Source organism: Toxotes jaculatrix, chromosome 20, assembly GCF_017976425.1.
Source record: "Toxotes jaculatrix isolate fToxJac2 chromosome 20, fToxJac2.pri, whole genome shotgun sequence".
Classification (NCBI taxonomy): Eukaryota; Metazoa; Chordata; class Actinopteri; family Toxotidae; genus Toxotes; species Toxotes jaculatrix.
Genome location: NC_054413.1, coordinates 1929152 through 1944327, shown reverse-complemented (window position 1 = coordinate 1944327; position 15176 = coordinate 1929152). Strand labels below are relative to the sequence as shown.

General features: G+C 44.9%; 2 protein-coding genes across 3 annotated transcripts; one reads left to right on the top strand and one right to left on the bottom strand.

Moving 5' to 3' along the window:
• Nucleotides 1-892: 892 nt before the first annotated feature.
• On the bottom strand, nt 893-3915 carry LOC121200392 (bucky ball-like). The gene is made up of 7 exons (XM_041065671.1): nt 3748-3915; nt 3461-3613; nt 1901-3373; nt 1678-1779; nt 1414-1503; nt 1240-1310; nt 893-1077 (listed from the first exon to the last, which is right to left on the bottom strand). The coding sequence occupies exons 1-6, from the start codon at nt 3752-3754 to the stop codon at nt 1279-1281; spliced, it is 1857 nt and encodes a 618-aa protein (XP_040921605.1). The 5' UTR covers nt 3755-3915; the 3' UTR covers nt 893-1077; nt 1240-1278.
• Nucleotides 3916-4408: 493 nt separating this feature from the next.
• On the top strand, nt 4409-15034 carry kbtbd2 (kelch repeat and BTB (POZ) domain containing 2). 2 transcript variants are annotated; one of them, XM_041065670.1, is made up of 4 exons: nt 4409-4562; nt 6934-7515; nt 11037-11202; nt 11333-15034. In XM_041065670.1, exons 2-4 carry the CDS (start codon nt 7343-7345, stop codon nt 12890-12892), a joined length of 1899 nt encoding a protein of 632 aa, XP_040921604.1. In that variant the 5' UTR covers nt 4409-4562; nt 6934-7342; the 3' UTR covers nt 12893-15034. The 2 variants fall into 2 exon arrangements, with proteins under 2 accessions (XP_040921604.1, XP_040921603.1); XM_041065669.1 differs by having other exon boundaries at nt 4409-4599.
• Nucleotides 15035-15176: the final 142 nt, after the last annotated feature.

Below are 15176 nucleotides of genomic sequence, written 5' to 3'. Positions count from 1 at the left end.
AGAGATAGGAGGAAAAGTAAGATCATGTCTTGAATCAACTTGCTGTGACCTGACACTCTTGGTAGATGAGGAGAGAAGCTGATTGGCTTTAATTAAAAAACCAGACCTGCACCTTGCATTGCCACAAGACTACAGGTTGTAGATATGAGGCCCGAGGAGGCACATCCTGTTCTTTTTAGCATCTTTCTGAGCTCCGGGCTCTTCTTCTTGTGAGTTGCCTTATTTGCAGGTGAGCAGAGATTAAATGCAAAGCACACAACCGCACATCTTGTGTTGAGATGCAGGTTTGACCCCTGAAGGACCAATTATGAGGTTAGATGAGAGCTTGCTTGTTTGCCTGGAGCTGTATTTGTAGATGGTTCTCTCCACAAAGAATAAACATGATCTGAGACCAGTTTACTGACGTGATAGTGTTTTTAAATCAGTGATGTTGTTTTAAGGTTTTCTGTGCATGGATTCTGATGCTGTTTTGGTCAGAGGGATTCATTGCACTGGTCATATATCCTCCATTTCTACACATATAACGTCTTATTTTCCAAGTTGCCACAACAACACATAACAGCTATTTGCATTGGTCAGTGGACATCATGTTTTTGCAAATAACCTTCCAAGAATGACGATCTCATTCAAACAGCTGTTGCCTCAGCTTTCTGCAAAAACACAGCCGTTGTGTACAAAACATGTTGAGAGCATCCACTGACTCCCAATTAATTGTTTTCATCGTTGATTAATCTGGTTTAATTTTATTATGTGAAGTTAAACTGTGTAAAACGTGTAGAGTCTCTCGGGACAGTGTGCAGTGTTACAACATGATATAATAAAAAATTTAAACACAAAGCTTAAATAATGACAATATTTTATTGGACTGGCCCCAAATAGTGGCACACCGTCATCTTCAAAACAACCTTTCAGCCCATTGCCTGTTTGTGAAATCCATTAATCATGAATAGTGCAAGGCAGTGTCACTGCAGAAACTTTGTACATTTTTTTTTTTTTAATCCAACAAAAAGCAGCTTCCTGTGCAGTGCATTTCACCTGGTGCTCCCTGGAACATTCACACCTTTGGGGGAGGGGGGGAGGGGCCTGGGGAGGACAGAAAGAAACATTCAAACATATTTTCACCACGTCTGAAGTTTTAAAGTCTCGCAGATTGTGTTGGTTCACGTGAAATCAGTTGTCAGTCATGTGGAAACAGTACTGGGCCCCCTGTAGAGTGCAGGATTTTGTGAATTTCACCTACAGTTCAACACACTTTGTTCAAAAGTCAGTCCGGGGACGTTAACATCTGGGTTCTCCTCTCATAGTAGAGCCTGGGAAAAAAGACAATAAAAAAAAAATCTTTACATTCAGAGAAATGTGTTAACAAGGTCAAAGTTTTACAGTATTATAGAAAAAAAAAAAACATTAGTTAACCTCTCTCCCAGTGTAATGATGGTGGCTCGTCATCATCATTGTCCTCATCTCTTGGTCTGTGGTGCATCATTTTCCTCTGAGTACCCATCTCTGCCAAATAGAAAGGAGTGGATCAAATCATCAGGGGCTCAACGTTAAGAAATAAATCAGAGTGTGACTCATGCAGAAAATATTATTTCATGTAAAAGCATGTCTGTAGACATTAATAATATGATCTGAACTGTCAGTGCAGTCAGATTCGTGTTTGACGATCCTTCCTTTAACCTGGTCGTTGCAGAGGGGTTGCTTGTCTCCTCCTGGGAATCACGTCGCCGTCTCCCCACCTGCCTTGCTCTGAAGTGGTCAGATCTTCTCTGCAGAGTCTGTCTATGAAAGAGTTCACACATATTCACACATACTTCATTGCATATTTCTAACATCATTTTTCGTACTTTGAACTAAAGATGATTGAAATGTCAAATGAAAAATATGCCTAGAAGAGACTTACCCTGGCATGTTCTGCACTGCAGCTCACTGCCAGTCATCTTTCCAATCTCACCATCAGCCGGCTCCTGCTTAAAAAGGTTGTGACCTTCCTCCTGGTCAAATGGACCTGAGGGATCTTTGTACTGGCCTCTTTTATACCAAGATTTTGTTGCATGTCTCAGTGGCACAGAGTGGGGCTTCCTGGGTGCAGAATGTTTCCTCACAACCACTCTGACTGGCTGCTCACACCCTCTTCCATACCTGCTTTCCTCCTCAGAGTCTCCCGCTTCATCTCTGTATATCTTGGAGCTGGTGACTTTGCTCCTACCTGCACCTTTGGCCAGGCTTTTCCCACAGCAGGCGCACACAAACCTCTTTGAACCTGGCAGCCACACCTCCTCTACTTCTTCAGCAGCTTGAGGTGATGCGCCAATGACCTCTGCAAGCCTCCTGCCTGTATACACATGTTTGGGAAAAAGATCAACTTCATCCAGATCTGTGGAGAACATCTCATCTCTGGAGGAAAGCTCATCGAGAGAAGGACTGAGGACACTCATTCGCTCATGGGTGGTCTGCATGGAGAGGTAGTTGTAGTAGTAGGGGGCTGCAGGTGAGGAGAGGTGGCAAGCTCCTGCAGCTCCAGGTGTCAAAGCACTCTCAAAAGGCAGCTTGAGGATCTGGTAGCTTGGATCGGATTTGGCTTCATCAAAAGATCCTGTCTGATGTTCAGCCTGTAAGACTTTGTCGCTGCTTCTAGCTTCCTTAAGCACAGGCTGACTGGAGGAAGGTGTCAGTGATGATGTCGACTTCTGGAGCTCTTCAGCATCACATCTGGGAACACTTGGATCGGTCACTAAGATATCTGACTGGAAATCCGTGACCTCTTCTTTCCTAAGAGGGAGAAAGTGTTCATCTCCAGCTGGCTGCTCGAGCTCAGGACAGTCTTCATGAACAGAGGAGCTATCGATAGGCAACTCCTCTTCCAAGCCTCCTGACCAGCATCCCTGAGGGCTCAGGGCATCTAAGCTTCTTTGGCTGGACTCACCATCATACACTGCCGTTGTGGAGTCACAGAAGGTCACAGCAGGACACTCCAAATGGCTGTCATCAGGCACCGAAGGCAGGGCATGACCCTGCTCTTCACTTTTCTTCTCTTCTCCTGGAGAAAACATACCAGAGGATTGGGAGGCAACACCAGAGTCAAGTTCTCTCTCAGCACCCTGCATCTCGTTGGCTCGAATTTTATCCAGGCATTCGATGAGCTTGGTTATGGCATCACTGGGGTCGGTTTGAGCCTCTGAGCAGGCCATTTCTCGACGCCCATGAGGCTGTGGGTGATGCTGCTGGCGAGGCATGTCACTCCAGGTAGGAGCGTGGAACCGAGGTTCAAACATTCGCCTGTAATCCGTTGGATATACCGGAGCATGTGGGAAAACAAAGCCAGGATACTGCATGTACTGGAAAGGGTGGATGCAGGGACGGCCGAAGTTAAAACCTAGAGAAAAATAAACATAAATGTGAGATTTCAGGCAGTCAATACTGGATAATTGTACCAAAAAATAAAGTTTGAATGGCCTGATACCTCCTGGCAAACCGTAGTGACTATATGGGTTGTTCAGCTGCCAGTGCTGGTAGAGGTAATAAGGTTGAGATGGTGGCTGGACGTAGAAAAAAGGTCTGGGATGGTGGGTTCTCTGCTGTCCACTCCCAAATGTGTGTGGCTGTTTGCTTCCATCTACAGGAAGCAGCAGGTGAAATTTCAGATACAAGTGGAAGGGGAAAATAAACCAAAGAAATAACTCTGTAGTCACCATAACTCAAATGCTGCTCGTTAGATTTGGAAAATGAGCATTATAAGAAAGTCTTTACCGTCCATTTTCACATTCGCGCTCTTGGTCAACCTGTCAGAATAAAACACCGCAGAGGGATGACAACAACAACAACAATAATAAACATCCCCCAGCTCCTGGAAATTAAAGGCAAGGTTTTTTTTTCTTTTCAGTCAATTTTCTTTAAACAAACAGAAGTAGAGACGCTTCTTTCTCAGGTCTACATGACATCCGGCTTACAAAAGCCGAACCATTTCGGCTAATTAGTCAAATAGGAAACACCTGCTGCTCTGCTGGGGACTGTGGTCTTCAGTGTCAGTTTAACCAGGGTATAATGTTTCAACACAGACTTGTGCAACTCTCAAATAATACAATCTTCCAAAGTGAAATCGGCAAATACAGAAAATAAAAATCTGGAGTCTATGAAAAGATATTTAGTCAATTAAAACGAGTTTTGAATTTGATAATCGCTTTAGTTTGTCAAATTAAAATACCCTAAAGTCATATAAAATAGTCACCAAGTGGTGATATGTGATTGATAACATAATCTCAGTGTCATTGTTTAATTTATAAACTTTAATTTTCACTCGTTTTCATAAGGTTGCAGTGCTGCTGTGTGTCCGTCTGTCCAGCAGGGGTCACTGTTAGGCTGATTTGTTTGTGCGCACGCGCACTATCCTGATTTGGCCTCTGGTCTTTCAGGCGCTTATGATGCGCTGAAAGGTTGTCCGCTGCTCGGCGCTTCTACACAACTGTTTAACGTCTAAATTCGGCTTCAGGAGCTTACTTTGTACTCTCTGCTGACTGGAAAAGCCACGGCGACGGTTCAGTGTGTGGAGTCTGCCCCCTGTTACTGTAAGGAAGCCTGGATTTTGGTTGCCGAAGTTATCAGGTAGCTAGCTTCCGTTTATTTAGCTCTTTTAGCTTAGCGGTGTGTGCTAGCAGCATGACCCCTCTCTAATTTGGTTGCTGCGTTGGTTCGTGGCTATCATGTCCTTTGTGGAATAGTTTCACAAATGGCCTGGTCATGTCAGATGCTCTGTTTTCTTACGGTCACCATCAGGCATGGTACCACGTTAGCTGACCCCGGAACTATGCTGCGGAGGGAAGCTAAAGTTGCTAACTTGCCGTCGCTACTTTAGCCAGCGATATAACATGACATCGAAGCTAAATGATCAGATGTATTGATCAAAAACAAGTATGGCCACATTGTTGAGCGAGTGCTTTGACACGAAGCTACAGAGAACGTGGTCGGTCGGGTTAGCTGAACTCAGTCTGTCTGTTTTGGACAGGGTTTGTTTTGGACATGGTGGCTAACGGTGACATGCTAACGTAGCTAGCCAGCACCAGGCTAGTCAAAAAATGTTAGACACTCGGCCTTTATTTCCAGAATAGTCCACTGTTTTGCGTGTTTCCGAGGCTAAAGAGTCTTAATAGACTATCTGTGTAATAAGCATGAAGCTAATGTGTGTACGTTGCCTAACGTTAGGTGAGCAGTTACCTACAGCCTGCACACATTGTTAAGAAACGGCATGCTTCCCTATTTAGAGGCAAGATATCGTCTTAAGATAGCATCTATCTTACAAACTACCTGGTAACTAATTTTAACGTGTTCGTGTCTGAAGTGACCCTTCATATTTTTGACATTTGCTAATATTAGCTTAGTGTGTAATAGTGACCAACGCTAATTGAAGATGTCCTGGGTGTATTAATAGCATCCAAACAGATCTGATACCGTATGGGGCGGAGATGGTTGTAAAATGCGTCAATTTACAACCGTGAGTTTAACATAGATATTCAGCTGAGAGGTTGATACAACACTTGATATGAAGGAGATTATCAATATTTCCCCCCTATTTCTCCCTGCTGCCAGAAATAATCTCCACTGTGCTTTATTGAACCAGGATGTTATTGTCGGCATTAGTAGTAGTAGTAGTATCATTGGTATGTGGTGAAGCAGTAAGATGTGCTGCTTGAAGCCAATGAAGGTGGTAAAAGTGGCTTTGTGTCAGGGTAGCCTGCCAAAAAGCACAAAGTCATTTAGTGTGTGAGCAGTGGAGCTCAGCCCTTAACAACCAAATGCATGATGTGTTTTCGTCTGCATGATTGAAACATTATGATATGTATATAGCCAGTTTTTACAGTTTTTTTTGTTTGTTTTTTGTGTACTGGCTTTTTGTAACTTAACTTTTTTTTCTTTAGATTGTAAATACGCTATTTTTTGCTTGTTGTGTCTTGTACTTGAATGGCATGCACACTTTTCTCCTGTTTTGCTTGTGAGATGCCTAACAAGTGAATTTCCCTGCTGTGGGATCAATAAAGTCTTATCTATATTGTATTTTACTCTTGGCATATTAATATCTGACGAACTGTACGACAGGGCTCGTTCTAAAGTCAGTGGGTGTATCTCACTGACTAGAGTTTATGTTCATGTGCTGCAATATTCTCATGGTACCTAATAAAGATTGTCTTCTGTATTAGATGTATTTTCTCTTCACTATAAAGAACCATAGTCAGATCTGTGCATAATGGTATTTGGTAAATAGATAGATTATGAATCCCTAAGGGAAATTTCTGTGTTGCAGCAGCCACTTCACATAATGACAGTGAAAGGTTAAATTTTTTTGCAACAATTAAATGTTCTTAGAGCCGTCATGGCAGATAGATCTGTGCCTTATTTATCCCAAAAGCATCTCAAGTGTAAAATGATGGGACTCAGATCATTTTATCTGTGACATGCCTTTGGGAATTGGGGTTGAACACTGAATGTAGACTCTGTTGTGGTATAATGTGAAGTTGAGTCATCTTTAACATAAACCAGAGTGTGAGTTATGAATTATATGAGTTATTTATAAGAAGCTCCATGTGAATCCATTCAATTTTGATGCTGTCTTGTTTTGTTGAGGGTCAGTAGTCAGGTAATTTTAGTTACCTGCCCACCTGCACTCAGACTCCTGTTACCAGCTGTGTGGCTTTCAGTGCAGTTTCTGGAAGCTTGGGATGACGAGAGAGTGGAGGGAGAGATGGCACCAGGTGACCTGCAAGGGGAGGCAGGTTGTTCAAAATGCAGATTTCATATGTAATAAGATTTTCAGGACGTTTACACGTCTGAAAGCCTGAAAATAAAAGAATGAAAAGAAGTCATATGTTTAGCAGGAGGTGTTTTTTCTGTACTGTTTTCATGGACTCTTCATTTCTCGTTGTGTTTTTCTCCTGTGTTTTTCAGACGAGCACCGATGTAGCAGTGTTGCGACAGTACGTCGCGCTCTCTCTCTACCTCCGGTCCCCAGTGCCTCACTGCATGACCTCAGACAACTGATAGACCCACGAGGGGAAACTGCCCCTTCCTCACCCAAGCTCCCATCCTCTGGACTCCTGACGGTTACACTTGGTCTCCACAACCCCAAAACGTCCTCTTCTCACCTTTAACTCCTCTCCAGCAGAAGGAGCAGCAGAAATTTTCCCACACAGGAGTTGAACACCTCCACTTGGGCCAGTGGAGGTGTTATCCCCACCTCCCCCCATTTACCCCCTTGAATCTTTTAAGATTTTTTTTTTTCTTCTGGTTGGCTTGAGTCCGGTTCTGCCGGCCGTGTGACTTTTCAAAACTGGGGCGCGATTCATGGGATGCAACCATGTCGGATCTCAGTGAGCGCAGGCCGGTCAACACGGACTACGCTGTCTCCCTGCTGGAGCAGCTCAAGTTCTTTTATGAACAGAAATTACTGACTGATGTTGTGCTGCTGGTGGAGGACACAGAGTTCCCGTGTCACAAGATGGTCCTGGCCACGTGTAGCTCCTATTTCAGGTGAGTGTGCCACACCATTATCATCCTCATGCTGTGAGTATGGAATAGTTCATGTTGTATGATGGGGATTCCTGTTTTCAACGACCTCGGGCTGAACGTGACCAAGCTTTGTGTGGTTTATCTCCTCTGAGTCTGTCTCCTACAGTTTCAATGAATAATGCACCACGCAGGTTTTTGTGTGTAAAGACAGCAATTACTCCCCTCGGTCTGGGGTTGGGGGGGGTTTGTGACTAGGTGTAGGTCCGTTGTCATTATGTAGCTTTTGTTATGTGTGTAAGTGCTCACCTCCTACAGTTACAATGAATAATGCACCACGTCGTAAAGCAAGTGTTACCCACTCTATACACGGAGGACGGAAAACAAGGGGATGGTGTTTCCTTAAAAGCGGGGACTCGAGTCGCCCTCTGCGCCAGTTACTTCGCCTCTGATATGTTTCTACATGGAACAAATGAAGCAATCTCCTGTAGTACCACAGACGTATCCCTCAAGGCCCTTGGGGGGCCTCATTTGTACGCACAACATTGCATAATAAAGTGTGCTCACTGCGGTGAATGTGACAGAGCAGCAGCCTCGGCCCTGGGAAGAGTCCATCTGTACATGACAGGAGCTCGTGCAGCATTCGAACATGCTGTCTGCCTCCCTGTCTGTCTCACCCCTCCCTCCTCTTTCCCTGCACGGTCACACGTGCATTCCAAGAAAAGGTCGCGACAACTTAATGCCTCCCTCACACCCACCTATCCCCGATCGTCCCCACTGTTTCCCACGCACTCGTTATCTGGTGTGAACATGCAAAGCATTTCCCCTCTGGGGTTCAGAGGTGTCACAACGTTTCCTCTAAACTACTACCCCTTCTGTTTTTTCGTGTGTGTGTCTTTTGCCTCCACCTCCCCTTTTCTCGCATGCTTTGCTTCAGAGAAAGGGGGGGGGGGGGGGGGCACCGGGACTCTGGAGGGAGCTTGTGTTTGCAGGGGAAAGTCTGGTCACGTAGGTCTTGGTGAGAGATGGAGAGAAAAGGGGAAGAAAGAGAGGAAAAGGAGGGAGGGGGTGCAGGGGTATGCCTGCAGGGTTGCGTAATACAGCCTGGCAGGTTCAGCCCCTGCTGTGATCAACAAACAGACACACACACCCCGAAACTCCTGTTCTGAAGGGTGTGCAGACAAAATATTATGACAGACCGAGGTGCTACTGACAGCAACTTTCATTAATTCATTAATTATATTTACAGTTATTGATTAACAAAATCGTTGTTTATAGAAAGTCAGAATCTTAAAAAGTTCCATTCACTGTTTCAGATCATCTGTAATCAGTCACCAGAGTCTCCATATGGATTTCTTCATCAATGAATCTGCTGATTTCTGTCTTCATTAATTGCTTTTTGCTGATCAACTAATGGATTAATTGACTGATTGTTTAACCTGTAATTTGTTTTTCTGACCATTAGTCCGAAACCCAAAGGTAATAATTTGAATAATAATTTAGAGTAGTTGGTTTAGGATGTCAGTCTACATGTTAAAAAGTTTGAAATGTTTCTTTAGTTTAGAAAATGTATATTTAGCTTGTTGTCCTAGCACTGATAGTAGCTCGTTGCAGATATATTTGTATCTGTGTATAATATCAGCAGATAAACGACAGGAAATAACGCACAGGAAAGCCAAAGATATCTTTTGATATGTGTTTCACCATGTTGTAGTTAGACCAGAGAGAAGTGACAAGTTTATTTAAAGGACATTTTATGTTTGAAAAATGTATTTTAGGGAACTTGTGTGTCTTATGGGTTGTGTAAAATATTTATATCATCATCTGATCTTTTTAAACTATCAATATCAATAACAGCATTGGCTTTGAAACATCATGTATCTTTCAGGCCGTGCTCCTTAAAGCTTCATTGTTTATGTATTAATTACGTTATTGTTCAAAGACCTTTCCTTGGAGCTGTTGACAAACCATTTGGCACACGGGAGCTGAGTTGTTTGTGTGTTTCAGTACTGCAGTTGTGTGTGTGTGTGGAATAAAATGAATATAATATAGTACAGCATTCGCATGTGCTGTAGTGGCCATCAGATAGACGGTGCCACCAAAGACACAGTGTCCCTGTATTGCCCCTGCCATGTGTATCTCAAAAGCATCACTGCAGCCGAGTGTGTTCGGCACCAGAGACATCACCAGCATGAGTGCAGATTACCAGCTCAGACCAATAACAGCTCCCCAGATGCAGAAAATGTGAGAAACTGATGTAGTGAAAGAGGTTAAAGAGGCTCTGACTCACTCTGAGAGCTGAAGAATGGCGACTTGGAAGTGTGGGCGGCCCGCTCGCTGAGGCTGCTGCCGCTACACGGGAGTCAGAGCACAGACTGGGCACAGTTATCTGAAAATTGGTGAAACTGAGGTTCGTGGACAGGCTAGTCTGTGTGCATCAACTGCCGAGTATCAAGTCAGTAGCAACGTCTGCTCCAGATGAACCAGAGATATTCAGTCCTGTTATTTGAGACCAAGAATATTTCTAGGTTCGTCTGCTGTGCTGCGCCAGTTTGCTCAAAACGAAATGAGTGAATATGTCCACAAGCCACGTGACAGTACTGAGCCTGATAAATAATAATAAGATCAGCAGGTAAATCAATATTAAAAAATCCATACTTTCTTGCCAACCTCATAGCTTTAAAAGTGAAAATGGATGTTGCTTTCAAATAACACGACGACAGTGGGAAATTAACTCCAGCAACAAGCAATTACAGGTAAACTGGCTCTGGTTGGTAACTTTGTCTGTTTTTCCAGCCACTTTGGCAAGTGGCCAGCTGTCATTAGGAGGCTCTGTTTATTTAAAAGAAAAACTTTGGATACTAAAACAGTGGCCACCCGATGTAGACTAAATGGTTGTCCTGTTTATGGGTTTATTATGAAGTCAGTCTTTGTTGATTGGGGAATGTTTACTGGAAAACCCAAAGATTTGCAGGGACTGATGCAACAAGTCTTTGAGTTTGACCAGTTTAGAAACCAATCTGAGCAAACGAGCCCAGTTTCATACACTCACCCTCCTGCCAAAAACTGGGGAACAAATGGTGAGAAACCACTTCGCTTTTCATATGTGACCAGCACACGTGCTTTATCACTGTGGTTTGTATCTGCTCTAATGTGCTGCAGCTGTTCAGCAATGATTATGATGATACGTTGGAAACCACTAATGAAATTCATTTGTTATTGAAGGAGAAGCGTTAGAACCAACAACTGTGAGTGTCTCGGCTCTTTGGCTTTATTCTGTTTAATGAAAACAGGCTTAAAAGCCTGCGTTTGCTTGGAGACAAATGATGTTTGACATTCAGTGTTAACTGCATCAGTGTTGTCGCTAACTTTGCATTAAAGGCCTTAATCAGCTGTAGTCTGCTGCTCTAAAATATGTGGTTTCCATGGATCCAGTTTCACTTACGAAAAGTGGTGTGTGTTTGAGATGTTGCTCTTCACTTCATGAAATAACTGCTGCGTTTACTGACTGAGGATCTTCCGTTGTTGTCGCTTTGCTCCCGTAGGGCGATGTTCATGAGTGGCCTCAGTGAGAGCAAACAGACCCACGTCCACCTGAGGAACGTGGACCCGGCCACCTTGCAGATTATCATCACCTACGCCTACACGGGGAACCTGGCCATCAACGATAGCACTGTGGAGCCGCTCTACGAGACCGCCTGCTTCCTGCAGGTCACTACAGTTGTAGTTATTGTCAATAAATCTCATGCCGTTGTTCCATTTTTGTGTGTGTGTCCCTCAACCCTATGAGAAATGTTTTTGACTGTGATCTCCCTCTGTGTCCTCCCTTTGTCCCGTTCAGGTGGAGGACGTCTTGCTGCAGTGCAGAGACTATCTGGTGAAGAAAATAAACGCAGAGAACTGCGTCCGCATGCTCAGCATCGGCGACCTGTTCAGCTGTAGTGAGCTAAAGCAGAGCGCCAAGCGCATGGTGGAACACAAGTTCCCCATGGTGTACCGACAGGAGGCCTTCCTTCAACTCTCCCACGAGCTGTTGATAGACGTCCTCAGCAGCGACAACCTCAACGTGGAGAAGGAGGAGACGGTGCGTGAGGCGGCCATGCTGTGGTTGGAGTATAACATGGAGGCACGTTCACAGCACCTGTCCTCCGTGCTCAGCCAGATCCGCATCGACGCCTTGTCAGAGGTGACACAGCGTGCCTGGTTCCAAGGTCTGCCCCCTAATGACAAGTCTGTGGTGGTGCAGGGCCTTTATAAGTCCATGCCTAAGTTCTTCAAGCCCCGGTTAGGCATGACCAAGGAGGAGATGCTAATTTTCATGGAGGCCATGTCCGAAACGCAAGGTGAGGGCTATGTCATGTCTGGGTCTTTGCCTACTACCGTAGTGTGTTACAGTCCGCAAGCAGAGAAAGTCTACAAGCTCAGCAACCCCCCAGGAGACCTGCAGAAGGTCGGGACCCTCGTTACGCCCGACAACGATGTGTTCATCGCCGGTGGACAAATCCCGCTCAAAAACTCTATCACCAACCACGGCAAGAGTGGCAAGTTACAGGCGGTCTTCCGCTCGGTCGATAGCTTCTTCTGGTTTGACGCCCAGCAGAACGCTTGGGTACCCAAAACCCCCATGCTGTGTGCGCGAATCAAGCCCTCGCTGGTCTATTGCGAGGGCTACATCTATGCAATTGGGGGAGATAACGTTGGAGGAGAGCTGAACAAGCGCACGGTGGAGCGCTACGACTGCGAGAAGGATGAGTGGAGCATGATGAGCCCCCTGCCCTTCGCCTGGAACTGGAGCACATCTGTGGTGGCGCACGACTGCATCTACGTGATGACCCACGACCTGATGTACTGCTACTTCCCCCGAGCCGACACCTGGGTGGAGATGGCTATGCGCAAGACCAGCCGCTGTTTCGCCTCTGCAGCTGCCTTCGGTGACCTCATTTTCTACATCGGCGGCCTCCACGTGGTCAGCAACTCTGGCATCCGCCTGCCAACGAGCACCATCGACGGCTCATCCGTCACCGTGGAGATCTACGATGTCAACAAGAACGAGTGGCGCCTGGCCGCCAACATCCCCGCCAAGCGTTACTCGGACCCATGCGTGCGGGCAGTGGTGCTGCTCAACTCTTTGTGCATTTTCATGCGTGAAACTCACATGAACGAGCGCGCCAAGTACGCTATCTATCAGTACGACGTGGAGCTGGACCGCTGGTACCTGCGGCAGCCCGTGTCCGAACGCGTACTCTGGGATCTGGGCAAGGACTTCCGCTGTGCGGTGGGGAAGCTGTACCCCTCCTGCCTGGAGGAGTCCCCCTGGAAACCCCCAACCTACCTCTTCTCCCCCGACGGAGCCGAGGAGTTCGAGGTGGACGGGGAGCTGGTGACCCTCCCTCACGTATAGCTCTTGACCTCCCCTCCCCTACCTCGCTGACTGAACCAGGAATCTGTATCGCTGAGGGATGGACATGAAGGAGGGGCAGACGTGTTCTCTGAGATATGAAAGGATCTGACGTTATCTGTGTCGTGGAGGGATCTCTGGACTTTGGAGGCTTGCGTTAGCTTCAGCTGCAGCTGGTGAATGATGCGGCCCAAAACAACAAGCTTGGATTGAAAAAGATGCCCCTGAAAAGTTCTAGTAATCTGAAAATTTTCTTTTTTTTTTTCTCCTTCTTATTTTGTCAGTTGTGACATCTGTTAGATATTATTACAAGTCTGTCATACTGTTTCTACAATGTGATAATCTAAACGTCAACTGATTTTGTGATGATGGGGATGATGATGCACTTAACTGGTTAAACCTTCTCGGAATGACAATGGCAACTGTACCAAAATCCCCCAGCCCCCCCTCCGACCGTGGCTTCCCTCTTTTCCCCTCCTCTCCTCTTTTTCTCTTTTTTCCTCTCCACTGATAAAGATAAAGGAAAACTCTGTGGAAAATCTGTGCTTAGATCATCAAATGCTCACTTTCTGAAAAGTTTTTAGCTTGCTCCTCCTCCTGGAGCAGTCAGCAGCTGTAGTCACCTTGGATTCACTGAGGTTGGTTGAATGGATTCCTTAGTCACTAAAAATTTTTTTAAAAATTTGATTCATTAATCAATAATGAAAATGGTAGTGGCACTAAAAATGTATGAAAATATCCAAGTCACAAGTTCCCAGAGCTTAAAGTGAAGTTTTCAAACTGCTCCTTTAGGTTGAACAACACTCCAAAACCCAGAAAGTGTTCAGTTTACAATCATGTAAAACAGAGACACAGTGAGTCCTTACATTTTATGAGGAATATTTGGCTTTTCTTGCTTTAGAAATGACTTAAATGTGGAGCTGAGACACATTTCCGAAATACAATAACAAATGAGCAACACTTTTGACAATTGATTTGTCATTTAAGTCGTTTTTAAAGCAGTCAAATCATGATTTGCTGATTTTCTCTGTTTTTATATAATTGAAATTGAATATTTCTGAGTTTGCTGATTGTTGTCTGCAGCTGTATTTGCATGAAAAATTCATTTGATTTCATTTGCTTTATCTTTTCAGGACTCTTTCTGACATGTTGTTGCTCTGTTTCATTTCTGGGAATCCGACAGCTACAGTTGCCGCCCTCCACAAAAGAGTAAAATACAAACTTTTCAGAACCACCTTTAAAGCCCACGGGGGCAAGTATTTGATGCTCAGACAGATTTTTGCTCGGAGCGTTCCCTGAGAACAGGATCCATCTGTTTCCTCAGAAGGCCCTGCAGAGCAGAGGAACAGGGGCCGTGGGTTTTACGGAGCGGGTTGAGAGGGCTGACGGGGAAACAAGTGAGAGGCGGAGAGGGGTTTAAAAGAGGGCGACTGCAGGTCCGGCCGCCCATCACCTCTCCTCCCTCACCGCTCCGCCCTCCACCCTGACTCCTCTATAGCGCCTCCACAGCCTGTCTGTCAGTCTGTTTGCACACAGGTCTTCCACACACAGCAAGCAGTTTACACCTCACTCTATCCATCGTCACATGATCATGATACTTTTGGGGTTTTTTTCCACGAGCGTCTCTGCAAATACACACAACTCCACTTTCAGTAAAAGCATAGGTTTCGGGCTCATGCATTTTTTTTTTTATTTCCAAGCTGCTGAAATATATATATAATAAAATATATATTTTTCATATGTTGAAAAGACAACTGTTTTAGTGTGGGGGAAAATAACCAGGTCTATTTTGTATTAGTGTCTTTTTTAATTTAATATCAGACATTACTGTAGTGTGATTGTGGGTAGATATCCATTTTCCTATCAGATTTAATTTTTCTGAGTGAATATTGAGGATTCTTGCTGCTGATTGGTTGTGAGAGGAGAGGGCTGGCCCAGAGCTGTTGCTATGGAAATCGTCCCGGCAACCACTAGCAGTAGTGGAGGGGGGCGGGTTGGGAAGGGAAGGGGTCTTCCTCCTACCTTAAAAACATGAGCACAGGTGCTTCATGACAAACCCTTACTAGCATGTTTGGCTGCATCATATTCCTTTGGCACTGTATTTTGAATGAACGTTAATTTATTAAAAAACATACCAAAAACGTTCCTGAAACTGACTCCATGTTTGGTTTGTTTGGGCTGCTGGTAAATACTCATCTTTCGTATTGTTGTTTCTCTTGCAGAGTTTCGCTGATCGTTTCTTGAACAAGCGCTGGATCGGTTGCAGAAAAGGTTTCGTTCGTTGGTT

Coding starts and splice junctions, on each gene's coding strand:
- kbtbd2 (XM_041065670.1), top strand. CDS start 7,343: ATGTCGGATCTCAGTGAGCGCAGGCCGGTCAACACGGACTACGCTGTC. Junction 7,516..11,036: donor ACGTGTAGCTCCTATTTCAG/GTGAGTGTGCCA, acceptor TTGCTCCCGTAG/GGCGATGTTCATGAGTGGCC. Junction 11,203..11,332: donor AGACCGCCTGCTTCCTGCAG/GTCACTACAGTT, acceptor TGTCCCGTTCAG/GTGGAGGACGTCTTGCTGCA.
- LOC121200392 (XM_041065671.1), bottom strand. Junction 1,780..1,900: donor GCAGTGCAGAACATGCCAGG/GTAAGTCTCTTC, acceptor ACTCTTTCATAG/ACAGACTCTGCAGAGAAGAT. Junction 1,504..1,677: donor AACCCCTCTGCAACGACCAG/GTTAAAGGAAGG, acceptor TCTATTTGGCAG/AGATGGGTACTCAGAGGAAA.